Raw genomic sequence first — 24,074 nt, 5'->3', positions numbered from 1 at the left:
TTTCAAAATCATGTATTTTGCATGTTTTAGTGTTTTGAAAAATGTTTTATCAAAAGCGTTTGGGAAAAAGAAAATGTTTTCTTGGAAAGATTTGCTTTTACAAAAGGACGTAGAAGTGTAGTTAAAAAGATAGTCCCGTACCAGATGAGAGAAAAGAAAGAGAATGGCTTATAAAGCACTACACTTTTCTATTACTTGTTTGATTGCACATTGGGTTGAACCCATGGTTGGACCCGCGGGACGGTGCAACGCACCGTTCTCCCACGCTCGAGCGCGGCGTGGGCAATGGGCTATAGGGCGCTCTTTTAGGCGCACTTTGCACTTCGCACGTACGCAGCACCGTTGGATCAAGATGAAGGTGGACCGGTCGGATGGATGGGTCAAATGGTTCGTAGGCCCATCAAGCCGAATGGTTCGGTTGGGTTGGGCTTCGGTTCGGGCCTAATGGTCGGCCTAACGGGCCCATAAATCCAATGGTCAAAGAGTGTGATCAAATGGGTTGTGTCCCTTCCCCCAACGGTCAAGTGCCACGGGGGTGCGATCCACACCATAGATGGTTGATCTAACGATGACTGGGTTGGAGAGAGGTTTTACTCAAACCAACAGTCACCTCTAGGATCGATCAGGACCGTTCAATTTCAATAGGTGCGATCTAACGATCAGATTTCAAACATTCTTGAAAGGTGCCCTGTAGAGGTGTTTTTCACACTGAAAAGACACCAGTGGTCTACAAAATGTGCAGAATTCGGTCATTTAAGATATGAAAACGAATTGACAATTCTGACAGACTTTACACTCTCTTCTACACTCCTACAAAATCCCCAAGTATTTCTACATACTGTTTTTCTTTTGTTTACTGTTCTAGATACTGTTTTTCTACAGAAACATTATCTAGAAATTTCTCTAAGGCTTGAAATTTCGGAACGGCATTTCGGGTTTGATTCCGCTAGTGCTACGCGTCATCAAACATTAATAGGGCTTCCCTACTAGGCTTCATTGTATCTTGGAGGCAATTCGTGGATCCCCTTTGCACACTATTAGTGGGGGCGAATCTTGTCTTAAGGAAAGTGATATCACGCCTTGAAGCAACAAGTTTCTGTTTTCTATCAACAACAGTACCCTCAATATTTTTCCAACAGATTTTAGTACATTTCATTAATTTCGGAAGAAATCCAGATGAAATGGCGAATTTCGCCATTTCGTTTGAAAATACTCTATTTTAGTTGTTGTTTTTTCCTACTTTTCTTGTCTCTTCTCAATTTCTTTCCTCTTCTTAGTATTTACATTTAAGTAAGGAAATACCCCTCATTTGGATTTATTAAAAATAGTTTCAAGACCCAATTCTAAAAGGATAAAAAGTCAACTTTCAGTTCTAGTACAAAATTTGAAAAAAATTTGGACTGGATCAAATCTTATCTTCCAAACGATGCGGTATTTTTTCAATTTTAAAAATTTATAAACTCTATCATGTCCAAACATTATAAAATCCCAAAAGTCTGATAAAAAAAATCTCATAATTTGGTCTATAAAATTTTTTCTTATCTGGCCACTGATCAACAAAGGCATTTGCTGATAATGATTTTCCTTTAAGTAAATGTTGGATCTTTACAACCTTGATGTTATGATTGATTGTATTGTTCCAATTTTTAACAATTTCTGATTTTTTGGATTTTTTTTTCATATTTTTAACTATAAAATTTTTTTGGCCGTCGTAGCGGAACGAATAGTTTCAAATGAAATACCGAACAAAACGACTGAAATACCGAAACGAAATGGCGAACAAAACTGAATTTATAACTAAGTTTGAACCAGAAATGGCAATCATGAAATAAAGCTTATCATGTTGTCATGCGAATGTCGCTCATTCCTGGAGGAGACAATGGTGGAATTGCTTTCTGAGTAGCATCACCAATCTCCAAGACCTTCCTTGAAGCTGCCTGAGATCTGTAGCTGCTGTTCTCTTTACTCTTTGAAAGAAGTGATTCGGATCCGCTGGCTCTAGCACTAGGGATTTCGGATGAATTGCTGGTTTGCGGGTTTTGTTCAATGGATGATAAAAAGTTCTCCTTTGAGAGTGTGTGCGCAGAAGCAATTGCAGAACTGAAAATGCCAGACTCCCTAAAACCTCGAACTATGGCCTGTGGGAGAACAGATAGTTGATGAGCATAGACACGGGCACTTGATGAAAGAATATTTGGGCAGTTTTAATTTTATTTTTAAGTTATTCAAGTACTGAAAGTTACCATTGGAGCATATATACGGGTCAAGATGCCCTTCCTGAGAAGCTTGATGTTTAGTTCTTTATCTGTCCATACAACGTGTTCACGGTACCTGCAGAAGCACATAGAAGATGTGAGCAAACAAAACAAGAAACATGGACTACTTTTGTCTCCATAATATCCATGGTCATCAAGCTTCAAACTTGAGTTATTATGAACCAAAGTGAAGGTGCCCAAGCAAAAATAGAAAGATTCAGATTTTTTTCCCATGCCACCAGGAACCACAACGCGGAAACAATCGATGATCTTAAAGAGTAGAAAATAAGGCACAAGACATTGAATCACTATTTTATCAAACACTGACACACTAGACTGACTTTTTTCCCAAGACACCAGGAACCAAAAGGCAATAACAAGCTATGGTTTTAACCAGCAAACGAGAGACCGGAAAATCACACATTAAATACCCATTTTATAGATCCCATGGCACTAGAGAGAAATATAGTCTATGCAGTTGATTATTACCAGCGCAGCATTTCCTCTTCTGTACCAGTTGAAGCAATTATGTATGCCTGTAGTACAAATGCTCAGTTAATTAAAGCAATTGATAAAGGGAAGTAAACATTTGAAGAAAACATGAAACAGTGGATTGCATTTCATCGAGAAAATAGCAAGTATATTAAGATTCATTCTGTTAGCAAATGCAGATGTCATTTCTATATGTAGGCAGCAGAAGCACATTAAATATAATTAATATCTGCTCGTGATGATATGGTAATGAAAGATTCTACCAATCACTCTGAGTCGGAGAATGGATATGCTTGGTCAGAATGAAGGAATCAAGTATACATAGTAAATGGGTGAAACAGCGAAGTTCATGAAAGAACTTCAGCTTATTCATCAGGTCCAAAGAATGAAAAGAACCATACTAGGTGTGCAGTGTTTGTGCTTGAGCAAGAGATTTCATACTAGACTGCAACTCAGTTGGCTAAGTTACTTTAAAATTAGATTTTTCCATTATAGAAGTCCAAGATAAAGGGAAAATTATGAGAAGAAATTGGGCAAATATATGGTAATAAGAGCGGATCCGCTCTTTGAGCAATGGTATAAGGAAAATTTGGATTCCAGAAAGCACATGAAAGAATGAAATAAAGAATGTACGATTACGCAAAATGTCACTTTCACAATAAATGGGAAAGGCAATTTTTTGGGCCCCATGGGTTGACATGTATGTGAAATTGAGACCATTGATCTTGTAGAGTATAATTAAACAGCCCACATGGCCTGGCTCTCATCCCAAATGAACATCCTGTGTGTAGGATAAAGGATTAAAAAAATCAATGGTTTAGCTTTTCTTGGCGTAAACAAAAATGAGGATTGATGGTTAATGGGCTTAGGATCATTCGATCGGACTTCCCAACAGGAAGGAGTCTTTTTTTTTTAGCTTTTTAGGCATTAATAGAAGTTATAAGTACACTTCAGTCAAAGATGAACAGCTAATCAATCAAGGTGCTCCCACATGGCCTGGCTCCCATCCCAAATGAACATCCCAATTCTAAACCCTTCTATCAGCCCCAATTTCTTCCTTTTTTTTCTATCATCCTACTATATGTACCGGCCACAATTACAAATAAGAAAGGAGAGAGACGATCACCGTGTCTCAGACCTCTGGAAGAGTTGAAGATGCCTTTAGGAGTTCCATTAACAAGAATCGAAAACCACGTAGAGGATACACATCTCCTCATCCAAGCTCTCCAACAGCTACCAAACCCCATTCTACCGAGCAAATAATCCTAGCAGTCCCATTCCACTTGGTCATAGGCTTTTTCCATATCTAGCTTGCATACTATTCCCATGTCTCCATTCTTAAGGACATGATCCACCAGCTCGTTAGCTATCATTAAACAATCCAGAATTTGCCTTTCTTGTATAAAAGCTGATTGATTATTGGATATAATATTTCGCAGGACTATCTTCATACCCTCCACCAATACTTTAGAATTAGATGGCACCTTATATCAATGCACAATCCTGGAAATTTGCCTTTCTTCATCCGCTCTGCATACTTAAGCTAGCACCTTAGAGAGAGAGAGAGAGAGAGAGAGAGAGAGAGAGAGCTAAAAGGAAAAAATATGTGAAGGCTTGACACTTAAAACAGCCATGCCTGAGCAAATGAGATGTGCAACAAATAAATGACAACACGTTTCCTATGAAGATATCATGCTGACGTATCCGATATGAACAATTGGAGATTTGAAGGGGGCATCATGAATGAAAGAGACTAGAAAGAGTTTCAAGTGCTAGGACCATATGCTCTATCACATTTGATGCCCTTATTATAACTACGTTCAGTAAACAGCATGTATTCTTCCCTCTATTAATGCATATCACAAGTTCATTCTTATTTCGGATTGGAACTACTATTCAAAGCTTCAAACTGCATTTGATACAACACTTACAGGTTATCTTACAAAGATTAAAATTAATTTGCTAAGAAATTTCTGCATCCAATTCCTATTTATTGATGCCAAAGTTTGACCCTAACCATTTCAGTAAAACAGGAAGTTATATATAAATACTTGCCGTCATTTCTAAATATAGGTGTGTGTGTGTGTGTGTGTGAGAGAGAGAGAGAGAGGATAATGGAATTATATATAAGCATTAACACTCACAGCTCTGTCAAAATCCAAAATGAAGCATCTTTTGACATCCTCCTTTGTAGGTTTGCAGACACACCGATCACGTCTTGAAGTCAAATCCGAAAATTTAGAGTATGTGTAGTGTAGGACTGCAGCCTCCTCCAATTTGATCTCACTATCAAGGATACCGTGTCTTATAATTAGAAATGCTGTTTATAGTGCACAGATGCTAAACTAACTAGTTTCAAATAAATAAACACTTATTAATGAAATAGAACAGACTATGAAACACAATCCTAAGCATGTAACTTTAATATAATTAAGACTGAAATATCCTACTTTGGAGGCTTCATATAGTTGTGCCATCTGTGCGCTCCATTAGGGCGAAGATGATCTTGAATACGAGCAGCAGATTTCCCATTTCCATAAGTCATGAAGTAGTTTGGGTTACCGCGAGTTGCTTCCTTATACAGGCCAAAGTATGTATCCTTCGCAAGATGATCATAATTCTTCTTGAACATTGAGACCTATTGGAACAGATATTAGACTGAGACAGATAGAATCAAGGTTTAAAATTTCAGTTTTGGTCTCGGACATAGCTGAAACCGAAATTTCAGTTAAAAAAAAAACAAATTTCAATATTGTGCCAAAATTTAGGCCGAAATTTAGGAAAAAAGTAAATTTCAGAAAAAATCCTGAAATTTCAGTTTTATGTACTTTCATTGTCGGTCCCAATCGAAATCCTAAATTTCGGTATTTTGCCGAAATTTAAAACCATGGATAGAATACATGCACTTATAAGACAAATCTTGAAAATCTTGAAATGGTGTTTAGTAGAAATGAGTACAGCAAGTAGAAGTTTTCAAAATAAACAGGCTTTCTTCTATCCAAGTAGTGAAAATCAACACTTAGCAAGAAAGAATAGTGGATTTGTATTTGTTTAATGCATTGTACTTACCATTAGCCACAGGACATAACTTTCAGTTGTCTGGGATACATGTATGTTTCTATTAAGTTTCACATATAACTTCTTCCTTGAACAATTGTCAATAGCTCTTCTATGGGTAGATGACTTAAGTCTCACACTCCGAGGTGCAGACAGGTTCGAGTCTTTGACAGCGGCAGTCAATGTTTAGGGCTGAGGTCAGAATCAAGAAAGGAGGTTCTTGGTCAGACTGTGGGTGGGGGCACTTTCACAAAAGATTGGCATCTTCCCAAAAAACGAACAAAGGAAATGACTTAATTTCTTTCCATTCCAGTTCCCTATGGAGTGGAAGACTCGCTTATGGATTTATGAGGTTTTCCTTGCAAACCAATGTAGAATACTTGAAAGCCCTTTCTCTAAGCATCGAGAAAGTCAAAGAAGTGGTGTTCAACCAGCAGAAGGATAAGAATGGCTTCTTTCTAGATTATGCGAGATTTTAGAGGCAGGGATAATGTTGGTGATGGAAGAATTCCACTCTTGCACCATTTAACTTCTACCTTTAATGCCTCCTCTATTGCCTTTATTCCAAATTCTAGAAATGCAAAGAACGCAAAAGAAGCAATAAGTCTTGTTTTAGGTGTCTACAAGATTATGTCAAGGTTATTCTTGGTCTACATATTCTTGCAAAACTGGGCGGGAATAAGAAAAAATCATCCATACGTCAACATTCATAATTAGTCCTTCAGGTTCCAACCAAGGCAATCTTTGCTTGCTTCCATAGAACTCTATGCAAAATTCTGAAAACCCCCAGTGATAAAATATGCTTGTTACCCCATCTCCATGCATCCATCAAAGGAGTAACATCGCACGTTTCACAATGAATAGAGTCATAGATCAGAAGTATCCAAAGGAAGCAACTAATTTAATAATATAGAGAATTAATAAATCCAATTCTGTAGATATTCAAACAACAAATGTATACAAACTATCTGAACTTTGAGAGTTTTCTGTGCCAACATATCTCATATTAGATGTTTCTCTCACTAACACCTTTCTATCCCTATTCCATTGGCAAACCTTTAACTCTGCAATTTAACATTGTTGAAAACCTAAGTTCTTATAGGTTTACAATAACTCAAATTAAGTCAAGTACTTTATTAAAAATATACATATCGCCACCTTTTATTACCATTTCATACACACTCCTTGGGCTAAATGATGAGGGGAGCATAATGACAATGGTCAACAAGATGATGATACAATGACAATAAAGGGGAGCATAATGCACTGTTGTACTTTATGAAGTCAATGGGACTTGCGACACTATAAAGGAAGTTCTATATCATGTCAGGTGGGTACCATCGCTCCCCAAAAGTGCACTATCTACCATTTCCCCTTTGACATTGCAATTTGCAATTTAGAATGAAGAAACTAGTTCGTTCATTAAAAAAACTCTCAAACCAAAATAACTTGGTGCGCAAACAATTTCAAGGGATTTGAATAGCAGTCATAATGGCACATATGAAGGGGAACAAAAACTGGAAAGCAATTTTCCAAATATCATCCATTTCAGACTTCAAAATTCGGATTCTTTACCAAAAACGTTGATGAGAAAACAGCATGAGATCATTTACCTCACTAAATGGTTCTTTTATATCATCTCGTTCAACACTACTCTCCTGAAACATGATAATGTGTCACTGGATCTGCTAAAAACAAAAATGTTCTCGGGTAAACTAGTTTTTTTATCTTTTTTTTTTTTTTTTTGCGGGAAATGGTATCAAGTAAACTAGTTGTTTCACTCACATAATTTGGAAAAATAGCCATATCAACATTGCCAGGAACATCCAGGAGCAATTGCCTTAAAGAGTACTCCCGAGCACCTGCCGGATGAATTAGCTCATCAGTGTCAATATGGATGATCCATTCCATGCCTGCATCCTGTGAAACAAGTAACACCCTATTCATGTTTCAAAATAAGAATATCTACAATGATTTTTTTTTAATGATATAACAAACTTATTAATAGCTCTGAAAAATCATATAAAGCCATATTTCAACTTTCAAGAGCAGGGATAAGCATATCCTGGTGGAATAGCTCTATGCGAAAAAAAATTATAAACCAAGTCAATTTAGACAAATTTCGCCTACACTATCAAACTGTGAGGACAAGAAAACTGAAACCCTTGCTGGCAGTGTAGTGCAGTATGCCAGCAACAGAAAGAAGGTTTAAATTTATTGACATATATAAAGAAAACAATCGAATGTCATGAACGATAAAAGAATTATTCGCACCCGTGCCATGACAATAGCCATCTCCATATTAAGCGATTGTTTGACAAAGAGTTTATAATTGCATGGCTTGTAAAAGAAGCTTGATAGCCAAGTCTCGTTCCATATTCGGCTGCAGATCCAGAAAAAAAAAAAAACATATCAGCACATGCATAAAAGTTCATAATAACAACTAATTTAAGTGCCACAAGTTGGTTTTAGTCAATGAGACTGCAATCCCATTTATGAATTTCGTCGGATTTAGAAGACATTTTCAGATGAATAAGTACCAGATCAGTCATGATGTACACCAGTGATCTAGTTAATGATAAATTTCCAGTGCCATGGAAAAATTTAATATGCCTAGAAAAATAAAATGATCTATTTTTTAAATTATTAAACATGGGTCCGTGAAAAACCTAAGTGGGTAGCGTAATTCTACAGCATTGAACATTTAATATCTCTGCCTAAAACTTTCAGGCCGTTTCATGTCAAAGTTTCGGTTTCAGTTTGGTTTTGGTTTTGGTATGCGTTTGGATCGTAATTGAAATGGAAAGATGCCGGTTTTGAATAGCAATTTTGGTGAAATTCTTGTAAAATCATGAAAAATGATGGAAACATAAGGAATTTATTAGCATTTAAGATTGAACCTCGGGAAGTGCTAGAATAAGAACAAACACACACTAAAAATCATCACCTAAAAAAACAAAACCACCTATTATGGTTTGAAAACATCGAATGCCTAGTGACATGTGTTGCCGCGTATGTCTGATAATTCAATACATACCACATTTCACATATAATTTATATAAATATTTATACATAATATATGCACCAGATTTCACATGCAATTCATATAAGTATAATTATGCAACACATATACACTAGGTTTTGATTTTAGTATGTGTTAGTGCCTCAGTATGCAATTCGGTGAGGATGAAAATAGAAAATTTCGGTCATTTCGGGTTGATTTCAGTGTTGATTTCGGTAGAAATTTAAAACCATGCTTCATCTTACTTTAAATGCATACACAAATCAGCAGATAGTTGTATAACTACGTCATAACGAAATAAGATTCCGTTAGAAATTTAAAAAAATGCAGATGACATGAAAGGTAACAATAAGCAATAACGCTATCAGCCTAGGTTGTAAAATACGTTTCATTCGCCGTTTTGTTTTGGTGACCGGAACGGAACGCTTCGGTGTATCGGCCGTTTCGTTCCATGTTTCAGTCGAAACTTTTCTTTCTGCTTTCCAAAGGGAATTTTTTTTTTAATAGTTAAAAATATGAAAAATGCAAAAAAAGAAAAAAAAAAGAAATTGTTAGAAAATTAGAGAAGCTTGAAGAGCTTGAAAAAAGATTAGAGTAGATCTTAGTTGGTGGGAAAGTGTGTAAATGAAGTTTGTAAGAGAAGGGTGAAAGACAAAAGTGTGGAAAAACAATGGTTAATGGGGTATATATAGTGGTGTGAATGCTTGTGGATGAGAAAAGACGGAAAATACCCTTCCAATGGCTATAAAACGGTCATAAACAGTCATAAAATGAGGGTAGACTCGTCCAAAAATAGTCCCAATGGCTATAATGGCATTCCAGTAATTTTTAAAATTTTTCTGCCTTTTCAGACAATTTCGGCCGAAACGGGCCAAAACAGACCGAAACGGAACAAAAAAAATTCTGACCGGATTTCGTTCCGGTTTCCGAACTGAAACCGAAATTTTTGCCCGTTTCGGCCTAAACGAAACGAAATATATAACTTAGCTATCAGCGAAATTCCTGGTGCCAAGTAAGGGTTGAAACAAGCCCACTCGCATAAGCAATCAAACGAAACCGATTACTAGCCAAAATATTTGCCATCTCGTTGACCTCTTTTGAAATATGAAATTGGACACAACAATCTGATCAAAAGGGGAATCACTGATCAGGATGGGACACTTCATCAAACAGATGAACTCGAGCATATCATTGTTGATCAGAAGTAGGTAGTCAGGTAATCAAACAACTACAAGACACATCATAGGTTCCTCAGTTTCGCTCACTTTTGGTTTTGGGGCAGTAGTGCCTTAACGAGCCAAGTAAATAACTTTTTAGAAATCCAAATAAAAGACAAAGATCGTCAAACTTGCTAAGCATATATATGCTAATTTTATGTTAATAATTACATTTGTGCTTAACCCCTCTCGATTCTTTTGGTTTTCCCTCAATGATAGATTGTCTTGGTTTCTTATTGCCTCAAAAGATCAATATGTTACAAGACAAGCATTTTGATTCAAAGATTTTCTAAAAAAAAAAAAGAGAGAACTAAAAAGTTCTAAAACCCTAATAAAAACCAAACACTTTTGGACTAAAATACCCTCTAATGACTTAAAACCCTCCCCACTTAGAATTACAAGTGTGGGGCCTATTTAATTCCCTCATAACTCAAAGAAACCAAGTGATATTTGTAGGAAAAGACCAAGGTACCCCTTCTAGTACTTAAAATACACTTAAAATTAAAATATGGGCCCTAGGATGATTCCCATAAAAAAGTAACAACTTGGTTTCTCCACCATATTCACAACTTGTTAACTCAAAATGCAAGTTACACAAATTTCAACCCCCTTTTCAAGACTTACGTGACATGGGCCACTTCCTTTCACTTAAGTGAGTTATTCAAAACCCCTGACGTATCCCACATTTAAGACTTATGTGACATGGGGCATTTCCTTTCACTGAAGTGAGTTATTCAAAACCCCTGACGTTTCCCTCCTTGAAGACTTCTAAAAATGCAAGTTACACCATTTCCAACTCCCTTTTCAAGACTTAAGTGACAAATTTCAAATTGTTTAAATACGCTTCATTTAAGACTTCTAAAAACAATTCTATGTACTCTTAAAACCAAAGAAACCTCCAATTTTGATTTTCGTTTCTTCTTTCTTCTTCTCTTTTCTCTCTTCTTTCTTCAAACCTTGAATGTTGCATATAGGAAAGGGAAAGCTCCTACATCACATGATACACAGCACCATTGTTTCAAAATGCAGATGCGGGTCAAAACGGCACGATGCGGTAGAGTACTTGGTTGGCGCGGTTGAGTACTCGGTTGTCGTGGTCATAACTCGGGAGAGTCAAAGGAGTTTTTATTGCCTGTAGGGAAAAAAGAAGAACGCGACGGCAAAATGCAAAACGTAGCAAAGGGAAAATAGACTCGACTCGGGGAGCCAACGATGATGCGGGGGAGTTTTAAAACTATGCTCGGGTGAGTCAATGGAAATGTGGAATCAAACAAGAACGCGCCAAGCTAAAAAGGAGTCGACTCGGGCTAGCCAACAACGACCCACGGGAGTTTTGAAACTAAGAGCAGCACTACTCCACAAACCATTTTCCTAAATGCAGTGAGTCCACTTAATGGTAAGCTTGAGTTGAAGGAAAATATGGCATTGGATGGTACTAAAATGCAATTTAGGAATACTTCTTTTAATCAAATTTTTATCTCATCACAACTTGATTCGGTGGATTTTGATTGTACAAGACCTATAGGGATAGCAATAAAGACTAATGAGAATTGAAAACCAATGTCTTTCAAATTTTTATCCTTGCTACTATGAAACGGTCCTACAATTGCTACTTCTCTTCAGTCAATACAAGAATAATCAATAATGCGACAAGCCAAACTCATACAAGGTTACTTATGAGTCTGTGGTCAATGTTTTTATAATATAATTAATTCTAGATAAATTTTCACGGATCTTATAAATTGCTTTTACATACAACTACATATATTTCAGAAAGCCCTGTTCAAACTTCAAACAGTCCAGAAATGTAGGAATTCTGCGTATCCAATGTTCAAAATATCTGACACCATGTTGTATGCCTATCAACAATATTTGCAACCTAAGAGAAAGAACTTAAAAATGCTCTCAGGTTAGTTTCTTTAGCAAACAAGATCCACCATCCAACTCACAGAATGAACTCACCTTTTAGCCTGTTTCTCCTCTAGCTCTCTGGTTCTATAAATTACTTTCACTCCCTGCCAAAGAAGTTTGGAAACAATACCTTATTCAGAACACAAAAAGATGGTACTACAAGCTCTTGAAAAAGAAATAGGGAAAAGAAAAGGTTAAAAAACAACTCACGGGAATGCCTTCTAGGACTGCTGATACACTGGAAGACGCGGCCTTCCCTTCAACAAACAAAAAGAAGGTGGCAACACCAATGGACTTATGGTAAAAGATCCATGGTAGAATCTGCTCCAAACCAGCTGAAGTGCTTGTCGTAATGCATATCTGCTTGTTAGCATCATAATTAGTCACCAGGGACATTAGCACACAGGTCATGCAGAAAGAAAGCAATTAAAAATAGAATATGTGAAGTTTATACAAAATCATGAGGCATGGCTAAGTTCAAAGAACTAAATATGCCTTCATGGTTCATATTGGAAAACAAATAAAATGTTAACGGTATTTTGAGAAGACAGTTGACATGTTATTTGTTTTTAAATCAGAAGATATATATCAGAAGACACTGACAAGCCCAAACAAAAAAGGATAACTTGAAAAATAAGAAATTCACGAACAGCCATCCACCAGTTCTAAGTTGATTCAACCCAAATGTGCGATAGTTACAGATAAGAAAAATTAAAAAGAACATATAAAGTAAGATAAAAAATATAAACAGAGTATTTCTAGGAGAACACAAATATCCTGACCCCAATCCACTCCAGCCCATACAGAAATCCAATTCGACTCGACAGAGAGCAAGCTGAAAAACTACATCATTATTGCAAACCAAACTCAAAACAGAAAGCTAAAACACTACGCAGACAAAATAAAATAAAATTAAAACACAAGCTGTCGCATACATCATCTATCATTTCTAGACATAACCCAATTCCTTTCTCACACCTGTTACGTGCAAGGGAAAACGCCTAAGATGGGAAAGCCATGTTGGATATGATAATATTAGGAGGTTTCAGCTTGAATTGGTTGCTGCAATTGATTAGGAGAATTAAGTTGGTAAGGTGCTGTTAAGATTGATGTTGTTATTAATTAAGAGTCAAATTAGTAGGATGATGTTTTTATTTAGAAGCTCAAGGACATGAAAAGCAATTTCCTATTTGGTAGGTTTGTTTCATGATTTATTGGTAGCTAGAGAGTCCAATATATATTCCTTTGATTGTAACCGGAAGGATTATTGAATGAAGAAATTATTCTAGAAATTGTGTTTTTTTGCAAAAGGAGGACCGACCCTTCCCTTGAAGTGGGTCAAAAGGCTGATCTTTCCTCTAAGAAGATCAATCCGTTGCGATCCGATTCGGTTCGTAATAATTGGTATCAGAGCGGCACGATCCATAAATTCCAGGCTCCGCCCCTAAGCGGGATGAGTCATTGACTATGATTTAGCCGACACCTCGAATTTATTGCCGACACACGTGTCCTGCCGTGTCCGACACGACACGCGTGTCCACCGGTGTCGACACTCCTTTCGACACTTTTAAATGTATTGCTATAAGTGTTAGACTTAATTTGGCTGTGTGGACACGTTTTTGTTGTCAAGTGTGACATTTTATTTTATTATTGCATATTGTGTTTACCTCTTTTATTATAAACTCTTTTTAGCTCTTCTCAAACTAATATTTATTGTTGTATCATATATATACTTTCTATTTTAGCCGTGTCCCTGTTTCTAAATTTTGGGGGTTCACCGTGTCCGACACCCGTGACTGTGTCAACACGCGACATCTGTGTCCGTGTCCACAAATCATAGGTCATTGAGGGAGATAAAAAGGCATCTAACTTCTATGAATGTCAACTTTAACAAGATGGCACTCTCATTTGACGTGAAGATAGAAGAGACCCCATGTTTGAAGAAGTCGAGAGTATCGTCGGGAAGGCTTGTGTGATGAAAAAGAAAAGAAGAAATAGAAAAAGGGGAGAAAAGAAGAATAGCAAAAAAATCATATAGAAGAAAAGGCGAAAAAGCCACAAAAGAAAGGATGTCGCAGAACAGTTCCTCTCAAACTATCCAATGCCATTGAAAATATTCTCACCCACAGCCATCCGTGCGTTAACATCCAAATATTTCAAAAAAAAAAAAAAAACACAATGAAGGAGCTTTGATGAACGGCACGATGAGATCGGTTTGAAAATGGAGTTGTCTAAACCATTGATGACAACATACAGAATGACGACTAATCGTAAGATGAAAGAAGAAGAAAGGGAGGACGAAAGAAAAAGAAAAGGAGAAGAGCAGAATTTTGGAAAGTCTTGCACAAGAACATCTCCTCAAACGGTCATCGTGTGATCTTCGACCTTGGGGACAAGGTTGATTTCAAGGCCTGTGGAATCTTACGTGAAGGGCAAAATGCCTAAGATGGGAAAGCCACGTTAGAAATGACAATATTATGAGGTTTCAATTTGAATTGGTTGATGCGATTAATTAGGAGAATAAAGTTAGTAAGTTGCTATTAGGATTGATGTTGCTATTAATAAAGAGTCAAATTAGTAGGATGATGTTTTTATTTAGAAGGTCAAGGACGTGAAAAGTAATTTCCTATTTGGTAGGTTTGTTTCCTGATTTATTAGTAGCTAGAGAGTCCACTATATATTGCTTTGATTGTAATTGGAAGGATTATTGAATGAAGAAATTATTCTAGAAACTGTGTTTTTGCTCATGAAGGAAGAACGACCGACCCTTCCCTCGAAGTAGGTCAAGAGGCTGATCTTCCCTCTAAGAAGATCAATCCGTTGTGAATCGATTTAGGTTTGTAACAACACCAATACATGGAAAATACACCCAGAGAGCAACAAGATCAGCCACATATATATATATAAAAAAAGAGCAGCCTGGTGCACGAGGCTCCCGCCATTGTAATAAAACCGTGTATCATTATTTGTAATAAAATAATTTACAACTAAATCCAAATGAAAAATAAAAAAAGAAAAACTAAACTAAATAAGAATGAGATTTTATATGGTGCCCGAGCATGAAGTCCAATGTAGGCCGTACCCTCCTTGATATCAAGGGCGATACTTCTGTTGTACCGCCTACAATGGACTTCACTCTCGGGCACCATATAATTTCTCAAATAACAATATACTTTTTTAAGAAAAGAAATATAAAAATTATATACTAAATGAAATGCAGTACATCATCAAGCATTTATAAACAGAAGACGAATCTCCAAATCCTATTTCATTCCCAAAACATGGGAAATCCAACACAGATTAACCCATAAATATAGGAAAAAATAAATGAAGTCTGAAGTTTCTTGAAAATGTTTGCATTATTACTTCTAATCAAATAACTTCTCATTACCAAAAACTACAAATGAGAAGAAAAAGAAAATAAAAGCTAATCACAATATATACTTATAAAGGCAAAAAAAAGAAAAAGAAAAGAAGAAGCATAAGCTGTCAACATTTCTTAAGATAACCCAAATCTCAAGTCTTTCCAATTCATGGGAAAATCTGCATCTGTTATCCTCGGTGGCCCACTTTGTGAATCTGTGATGGCTTTCACTTTGGCCTTTCTTCCAGGTAGCCCTTTCCACAAGTTGCCCCTTCCGTGGTGGCCCACTCTGTGGCAACTTCACTCTGGCTTTTTTACCAGGCAGCCTTTCCAAGTAGTCCTGGGTCACCCCGTTTGTGACTCGAACAAGGGAAGTGGTCACTGCTCCTGGTACCAAATGTTAGGGACCTAACCAATAAGCCAAAAGCTCTAGAACTGATGGAACACATTAGGCTAAGTTCTTTTAAACGTGTCCCATACCAAGCCGGGTCCCACCCATAGTTAGCAAAACACCATTTTTTTAAAGACGCGTTTTATTGGTGTGCCATTTAACACTCCATTTAAAACTTTTACGGTGAAAAAAAAAACTCCTTTTTTGTTAAAAAAACGTTTTAAACATGTTTAAAACACATTTAAACTGCATTTTACATGTATTAAATGCATTTTCGGTCAACTTTATGCCCACTATATTTTGTAAATTACAAAATTTTAATCGATTTTCTTTTGTGTTTATATTTTTTTACTATGCTTTTTTGAACCAATACCGTATTAAACTCAAATTTTCCCCACATCTTTTTTTGTTTTGTTTTGCCTAATGACATTTTGCTAACTATGGTCCCGCCTAGTCCCATACCTAGGCAGGCTCCCATTCGGGACCGTAATTCACATCCCCAAGCCTCTCCAATTCATGGGAAAATCTGCTATGTTGAAGTATAAATGATGAAAATCACCAACTCTTAACAGCTTAAGCTTTTGGAGTAATTGGTTGTTTCACATGGTACCGGAGCTAACTGGGTTCAAAACACACCACTCCTTGATATTAAAATGTCCAAAAAAATCTATAAAAATTAGAGTTAGATTTCTAAATGAAGAGATAAAACTAAATACTCACCCTGGGGTGAAGATTGGCATCAAAATCGAAATTCCGTGCTCGAGAGTAAGGAAAGGAAGGCAAAGAGCTTTGGCATAGAATCTCCAAGCAATCAGATGAAGAAGAAGAGGAGGAGGAATAGAGGTGGGTTGTGCTTAAAGGGTTATTTCCAATGGCAGGGAATTGGTTATTGGCTGAGGAAAGATCATCAAGAACCCCACGCCATTGAAGCAGGAAGGACAAGGTAGCTAGGGACAGAGGAAGAACTGTTAGAACTAGTAGCACCCTCGATAAGCTCTGTGAAGGTGAGGCCATGAGAGAGAGAGAGAGAGTATATTTTTCTCCTTGAGACGGAATTTTCTAGGGAGGTGAAGTTACAACTTACAAGTCAGCACAATCATATTTTGATGTTTTTGCTATATTTTCTTCTTTAATTGGCTCTTGAGAGCTTTTTGGGAAATGTTATAACCTTTTTCAATCTGGATTTGTGCAGATATTAAAAAGGCATGGTTTAAAATTTCGGTCCCGGTCCCAGTTTCGGCCTAAATCTTATAATAGAAAAAAAAAGTAATATTTTATCATATCCGAAATTTCAGCCGAAATTACTAAAATTTGGGAACAGTACTGTATATTTTAAAAAATTCAATTTCCCAACATTTAGACCAAAATTTCCACCAAAATTTCAGTTTCAGTTTCAACCGAAAGATTTCGGCCAAAATTTAAAACCATGATTGAAGCATATGTTTATATGCGGCTCAAAGAGTAGTAGAATAAGAAGTGAAAAGGGAGAAGTGCGTGTTTGCCCAGCATGTACTTGGCGTGTAGAAGAATAAGCAGAGTGTGTCATCACGAATATAAGGAGACCAGAAAAGGCGAAGAGGGAGGGAGGAAGAGAGAGCGCATCATTCTCTAAAAAATTCAAGTAAAATTCTTGGCTTTTATAAGAGTTTTGTTTAAAAGTTATAAGAAGGGGACAAGAAATTCACCTCGGCAGGAATGCAATTTTTGCATAGGAGACATTCAAGGGAGCTAAAGGAGAGTCCAATGCTATTTTAGCAACCAAACATGGAATAACATTTCAAATCCAAGCCAAATTTGGATGGCTGCCGAGCTTTTATGCAACCTAACACTGCGTAAGGATATGCTAGGGACCATCAGAAGGCATTTCAAGGTTAGGTTGTTGCATGAGAGAGAGCAGCCACCTTAGATATAAGACAAAATGTGTTGAATAGTGAGCCTATGTAGTTGCTCTCTCATGCAAAGCCTGCCCATGAAAGGCCTTCTACGATGGTCCCTAGCAAATCCCAATATCAAAACATGTTTGTGCAGATAACATTTTTCAATTTTAAATGATATTTATATGGGCTACTGATATTGGCACTGCCATGTGTTTTGATAATTAAACCAACTCATCAGCTGTCAAAGGTTATTACTTATTACAATGCCCAAAACGCTCTCAAAAGCCAATTAAAACAGAAAAGACAAGAGTTAGTGCAATTATCAAAACATGGTAGTGCCAATATGAGTAGAAAATAGGAATGCCTTGTACCATAAATAAGTTTTGATTCTTGTAGATACATTTTGATTCTTGGACACAAATTTACTTTTAACTTTGAGTCCAATAATCAGTTTTCGACTCGCAACTTTTTATCTAAATCCAACAAAAGAATGGGATTTTGAGAACCAATTACTGAGTCCAAAACTGATTATTGGCGTCAAACTTACGTTTAATTTTGAGTCTAATAATTATTTTTGGACTCACAACCGGTTCTCAAAATCCAAAACAAACAGCCTTCTTTGTTTTAGGCCGTGGTTCGTTTAAGATCATGTGAACTGATTGTGGGTGCCATCATAAGGCCCCATCCTCGTCCGATGATCCTAGACTTTTGATCATGCATGATGAGGTCTAGCCTATTTATAGTGTGGGCCATCAGAGGCAACTTAGTCGAAATCCATGATCAATATGAAGATCTAACGGTGCAAACTGTCAAAGATTTTAAAAACTCTTTCTCATCATTCTTGATTGAAGGATCGAATCATCCGATAGGATCAGAGCCTCACATTGAATGTACATGTGTAATTGAGACCGTTGATCTGGTGAACATCATTAGGAAATGCATGGTTGTGATTCACGCGGTACATTCATCACATCTATAAGATCAACGCCTACAAAAAATCAATGACTTGTCTTCTCTTAGCCTAATCTGAAATGAGGCCTAACAGAACAAAAGTTTAGGACTACCCGATCAAGGTGGGGCCAGCGACAGTCAGCTGAACTTGTGTTTACCAACCTGATCAACGGACCCGATCACGCTTGTAGCAGTGCGTGCGGGGCCCGAGGATGACCATAAGGAAGAAATCCCAACTCCGATCCTCTTTGTAGCACTTTCCATTTGTTAAAGTTCAAAAGGAGACTTGCTGTTACCTTAATAAGGAAGGAAAATGTTCCCCATGGTTTGTTTGAGATAAACAAGGAAAAATGAACATATGATGATGTTTCTCTAGTCAGCTCTTAATTGTTTAATTATGCATTATCCAATCTAATGCAACATATGGGCCCCATAATGTTAAGATGTGATGCATATTTTACCATAAATCTGGAGGGATGAAGGTGAGCGGTTGGATCGTCTTCCCATCAATTTATTATTATTATTATTATTATTATTATTATATGGGATTTGCTAAGCTCCATCGCAAAAGGCTTTTCGCGGCTGGTCTGTTGCAATTCAGAGTCTCGACCAGCCACCTCGTGAATGGAGACAATGATGGACGCTAGCAATTCTCTATTATTATTATTATAGAACCTTGGTTCCCTAGATTATTCTTTTCCAAAAATTATCTAAAAATAGGAAGATGTTAAATTAATCAAGCTAAAAATAGAAAGATGCTAAATTCCCTAGATTATTCATTTCGATCATTTTTCGAACAAAATGATCGAAACCAATTTGCAATTTTCTTTAAAATGTTATAAAATAACATAAAAATCATGAACAATTAATAATTGGGGAAAAAAAACTATGCCTTAAGGTCAAAATTCATAATAAAAGTAACTTTATACTTTCTTCTTTCTTTCTTTTTAATTTGACAGATTTACATTCAAGTTGCATATTGATGTCTTAGGCATTAGCTTGTTTATAATTACCCTTAATCTATCCAAGAATGGATGGAGACCTGAATTTGTGAGCTCTTGGAAGATGAAGTTTTCATCTTTTTAGCAAAAGATAGACTCCATTCATTACCCCAATCTAGTATTTTTTGTTCAGTCAATTAAGAAATCAAGGGACATTGCCCTAAAAATGGGGTGGGGATACCCCAATGTCATAAAAAAATCGAGGGACATGGGCATAACATACGGATTGGGTAGCAGATTCGGAGGAAGTGGTCAAGTGAGTTTTCTATAAATAACATGTGAGTAGTCTTTTTTCAAAACAACGGATGAATAAATTTATTCAAGAAAGTATATATTTGCGCACAGAGGAGGGCCGACCCTTCCTTGGAAGCAGGTCAAGAGGCTGACCTTCCCTCTAAGGAGATCAATCACGTTAAGAACCAAGCTGGGTTAGTAACAAAATCCATAAAAAAAATAAAGTTAAATTTCTAAAAGAAGAGGTAGAAGCTTACCCTGGGGTGCAGATTGGCATTGAAATCGAACTTCCATCCCTGATAGTAAGGTGAGGAGCTTCGACCTAGAAAATCCAAGCAATCCAAGGACGAAGAAGAAGAAGAAGAAGAAGAGGAGGAATTGAGGGGGGTTGCGCTTAAAGGGCTGTCTCCCTTGGCGGGGAATTGGTGATTGTCTGCGGGCCAACGAGAGGGATCGTCGAGACTCCCACGCCATTGAAGGAGGAAGGCTAAGGCAGCTAGGCTCAGAGGAACAACGGTTAGAAAGAGGAGAAGCCTCGAAGCCAAGCTATGATAGGAGAGAGAGAGTCTACCCGCCATGGAAGAAGAAGAAGAATGTGAGCGGGGAGAGAGAGAGAGTGTATATATTTTTAAATGTGTAATCTGAAATGGAGGTAAAGTTTTAAAATTGAGAAATGACATCAGCAGAATCATATTTTGATATTTTCGTTATCCTTTCCTAAGAACTTTTTTGAAATATGTAATAACCCTTTGACACCTGGTTTAGTGGGTCAACCGAGAGAACCCGATGGATCATCCAAATCCGAACTTAAATGCACAAAATCTAGACATATTACCAGAATCCAATGGACACATTTGGGGACACAATCATAGGAAAATGCTAAACCTGAATTTATTATACCAAGAGTAATGTTAAATGCAAGGGAGCCCTTGTATAAACAGCCATAAAAGGGCTCTTGATTGGATCCACATCATTTCGGTAACTTTTTTAATTCGACTGAGAAAGTAAAATAAGTTTTAGGTATCTACTAGGTACCATCATAGAAGGCATTTCGTGGACGGCCTGTTGCATGAGAGAGCTGACACATCATGGATAAAGACAGAAGTGTTGAAAAGTGAGCCTATGTGGTTGCTCTCTCATGCAACAGACCATCAGCGAAATGCATTCTGGGATGGTTCCTAGCAAAATCCCTATGTTGGCCTTAATTTTTTATAATTGTAAAGTATTATTTTAGGGGTATTTTAGTAAAAATAAGCCAATGGTTATTTATTTATTTTTTAACGATTCCCATTTTCAGTATCTTTTTTATTCATCTCTCTCAAGTCTTGAGTCACCCTCTTCTCTTACTTCTATAACCTTTGACCCTAAGTCCCTAGCCCATTGCATGGCGGCCGTTGTGGCTCACCCTCACAGCTACTGATATGTTCGTATTTGCCCTCTTTTGAGAATTTTAACGGTGTAAAATGTATGTCGGACCTATTAGGATGGTCCGATTTGAAATGGACCGTGATTGAGACATAGGAAGTAGGATCCAACAGCACTCTGGATTCGATACGACTAATAAGAAATTTGAATGGATCGTGACCAAGACATTGGGGGATCCGATCCAAAGTGGACCCGTTGACACCACTAGCTGGGTTTGTGCAAATATTAAAACATGGTTGTACTGATGACATTTTTCCAATTTTCACTTATATTTATTTAGGCCTCTGTGATATTGGCACTGCCGTGTTTTGATAATTGCACCAACTCACCAGCTGTCAGAGGTTATTAAAATGCCCAAAAAGCTCTTAACAGCCAATTAAAAAGAAAAGACAAGATGAGTTAGTGCAATTATCAAAGCATGGTAGTGCCAATGTCAGTAGCTTTTATTTATGAGGAACCGAACATCTATGTTAGAAACACGAAAGAAGGGGAAAGTTTAATGATACTCATGTTAAACAAGAATGTTTTCCAATCCCCTTTGCCACAGGTAAAACTACCTTAATGTTAGAATGTGGGATCCAACGGTTGGATTGGGTTAAAATCACACCGTTGGATCATCATGGTGGAAGATTAGGCAAGTTGGTTAAAGAAGGAACCTTGCTAGATTAGACACCTAGATTAAATTAGTAACTAGGTTAAATTAGAATGTTCTTGTATTATCTCTTTCCATGTTTACCAGGATCTTCTTTCTATGTTCATCATGTAAGTGCTCTATATAAGCACCATTGATTCTCTTTGTAAATCCTCAAGTTTAGTGGAAATTCCCAAAACTTATCATTGTCCATCACAATTTTCAATTTTGAATTTCAAAATTGATCCACTTGATGTCATTTCATATGAATCCTAGATAAATCCACAAACTTTGAAAGCAAAAGGCTCAACTTTGATTCTACTTGTCCAATCAGAGCAACGCCTAGCCACTGAACTATACACTTTCCAACCAGTCAAGTGATGCTCTGATCGGTTAGAGAAAGTATAATCCAACAAGAAGTTATAAAAATCCAATCGGATTTTGCTCGTTTTTTTTTCTCTTAATCAACCTGTACATTCTTTGATCGATCCACCCAACTCCAAAATCAAAACTAAACCACACGGAGATCTAAAAAGAAGGTTATGTCCTGATTACACTCCATGAAACTTCAACTCATGCTATTACCACCGACAAGCTTTCAAAACTCTACTACCCTTGATCATTGTTTGCCAATGATACCTCCAACCACAACTTTGATACCACTTTGTTGAACATTTCATCAAGCCTACTAAGATCTACACGACTCATACACTGCGGACAAAGTAAAATAACTACAACCCTCACGATGAAGACATAACTATACGCGATTTGACATTGAAACCATCTTCCACTACAAGGAACAAGTACAAGAGATTATACAGAGATAATCGCCAATCAATCCTTATGCACTCAATGTTCACAACCCGAAGATCAAACCCAAACTATTCTCATGTCCAAGAGAAAACTATAGTTGTTCTCTTCTCCACATAAAAAGCTCTCTATATCTTCTCCTCACATTACATAAGGTATGCAATACCTTATATATTTAGGTTTTTCTAAACCTAAGTCTCTCTCTCATAGCCTAACTAGGAAGCAACAAGAGAATCCCTTTATTTTAAAAATGCTCCAAACACACACACACACACTCTCTCTCTCTCTCTCTCTCTCTCTCTCTCTCTCTCTCTCTCTCTCTCTCAATTTTCTTAGAAAGTACAAGAGTCCTTACTTGCATGGAAACAAGTCACTAATCCCAATATATATTTTTTACATAATATAGGGATTTCAACCTCAAAGGGGTGCAAGTTTGGCCCTGAGAGCCCTGACCTGCCCTGAGCCCAAATAGGGCCTGGGCTGGATTTTCCAGCCCTGAGGGCTGGCTTGGGTTCATTTTTTAGGCCTTGAGTCAGGGTCAGGTCAGGCTCAGGGTTGATGCCGTGGGCCAGCCCAACCCGGCCCTGATTACACTTTATTTCTGACCCGCCCTGACCCGGCCCTGTTTACACTTTGTCTGGCTTTGACATTAATTTCTCTGTGTTTGCTTTGTTTTTATTTTAATGTGTTTGTCTTCTGCATGTGAAAGCAGCCACACAGGTTGATTTTTTAGCAAATTGTCTTATTCATTAATTCACCTGATGTTGCAGAAATCTTTAGAAAAAATAAGTCCCTTCTTTTGAATGTGTATGCTACCTTCATTTAAACATGGAATGAATTTAAAAGAAACTATCATCAGAATAACAGATCTAATGCTACCAACTTAAGAAATACTCAAGAATTGACTTACGCAAAAAAGGATGGCGTAAGCAAAAATTGACCCTTCCACTAGGGTCAATCAGGGCCAGGCCGGGCCGGCTCGACCCGACCCGACCCAATCAGGGCCAATCAGGGCGGGCCAGGGCTGGGCTGAGTCCTGCAGGGCGGGCATTGGGTTGAGGTTTCTTAGGCCCTTACTAGGGTCAGGGCTAAGATAATGGTATCTAGGGTTGGGCTAGGGTTTTGAAAAGCCCGGCTCAACCCAACCCTGTTGCAGCCCTACTCAAGACAATGCAGATCAACATTATGAGGTAGTCCTTGTCCCTGTCAACTACTAGTGTTGATCCTTGGGCCATTGTCTGTTAGAAGCTTCAATTGTTTAAATGAGAGGACCATTTGTTACCATTCAACTATTGAGAGAAGAGATTCCAAAGCCCCTTTGTTGATTAATATCGTGCTCATTGTATTTTATAGAGCACTCTCCAAGAAACACTTAACCTCTAGATCTCTTTACAATTGCTACATTATGAGAAATGGAGAAGATGCCTCTATGGATG

At 37.3% G+C, this 24,074-nt stretch overlaps 1 protein-coding gene across 2 annotated transcripts; it reads right to left on the bottom strand.

The window, feature by feature from the left end:
* Positions 1-1,773: 1,773 nt before the first annotated feature.
* Positions 1,774-20,366, bottom strand: LOC143881061 (glycosyltransferase-like At2g41451). Of its 2 annotated transcripts, none has more exons than XM_077384046.1 (11): positions 20,030-20,366; positions 12,165-12,314; positions 12,006-12,058; positions 8,079-8,187; positions 7,590-7,724; positions 7,418-7,462; positions 5,198-5,385; positions 4,892-5,033; positions 2,745-2,791; positions 2,244-2,331; positions 1,774-2,138 (listed from the first exon to the last, which is right to left on the bottom strand). In XM_077384046.1, the coding sequence occupies exons 1-11, from the start codon at positions 20,348-20,350 to the stop codon at positions 1,839-1,841; spliced, it is 1,578 nt and encodes a 525-aa protein (XP_077240161.1). In that variant the 5' UTR covers positions 20,351-20,366; the 3' UTR covers positions 1,774-1,838. The 2 variants fall into 2 exon arrangements, with proteins under 2 accessions (XP_077240161.1, XP_077240162.1); XM_077384047.1 differs by lacking the exon at positions 20,030-20,366 and adding an exon at positions 16,430-16,734.
* Positions 20,367-24,074: the final 3,708 nt, after the last annotated feature.

This window comes from Tasmannia lanceolata, unplaced genomic scaffold (genome assembly GCF_043159265.1).
Source record: "Tasmannia lanceolata isolate RefF3 unplaced genomic scaffold, GAP_Taslan_0.1 ptg000007l, whole genome shotgun sequence".
Lineage (NCBI taxonomy): Eukaryota > Viridiplantae > Streptophyta > Magnoliopsida > Canellales > Winteraceae > Tasmannia > Tasmannia lanceolata.
This window is presented reverse-complemented; position numbering and strand designations above follow the sequence as displayed.

Bases quoted from the DNA above. Each gene is read 5' to 3' on its own strand.
- LOC143881061 (XM_077384046.1), bottom strand. From the start codon at position 20,350: ATGGCGGGTAGACTCTCTCTCTCCTATCATAGCTTGGCTTCGAGGCTT. The intron at 12,315-20,029 runs GTAAGCTTCTAC...GCTAACAAGCAG, and splicing joins ATGCCAATCTGCACCCCAGG to ATATGCATTACGACAAGCAC. The intron at 7,725-8,078 runs GTGCGAATAATT...CTTGTTTCACAG, and splicing joins TGGCTATTGTCATGGCACGG to GATGCAGGCATGGAATGGAT.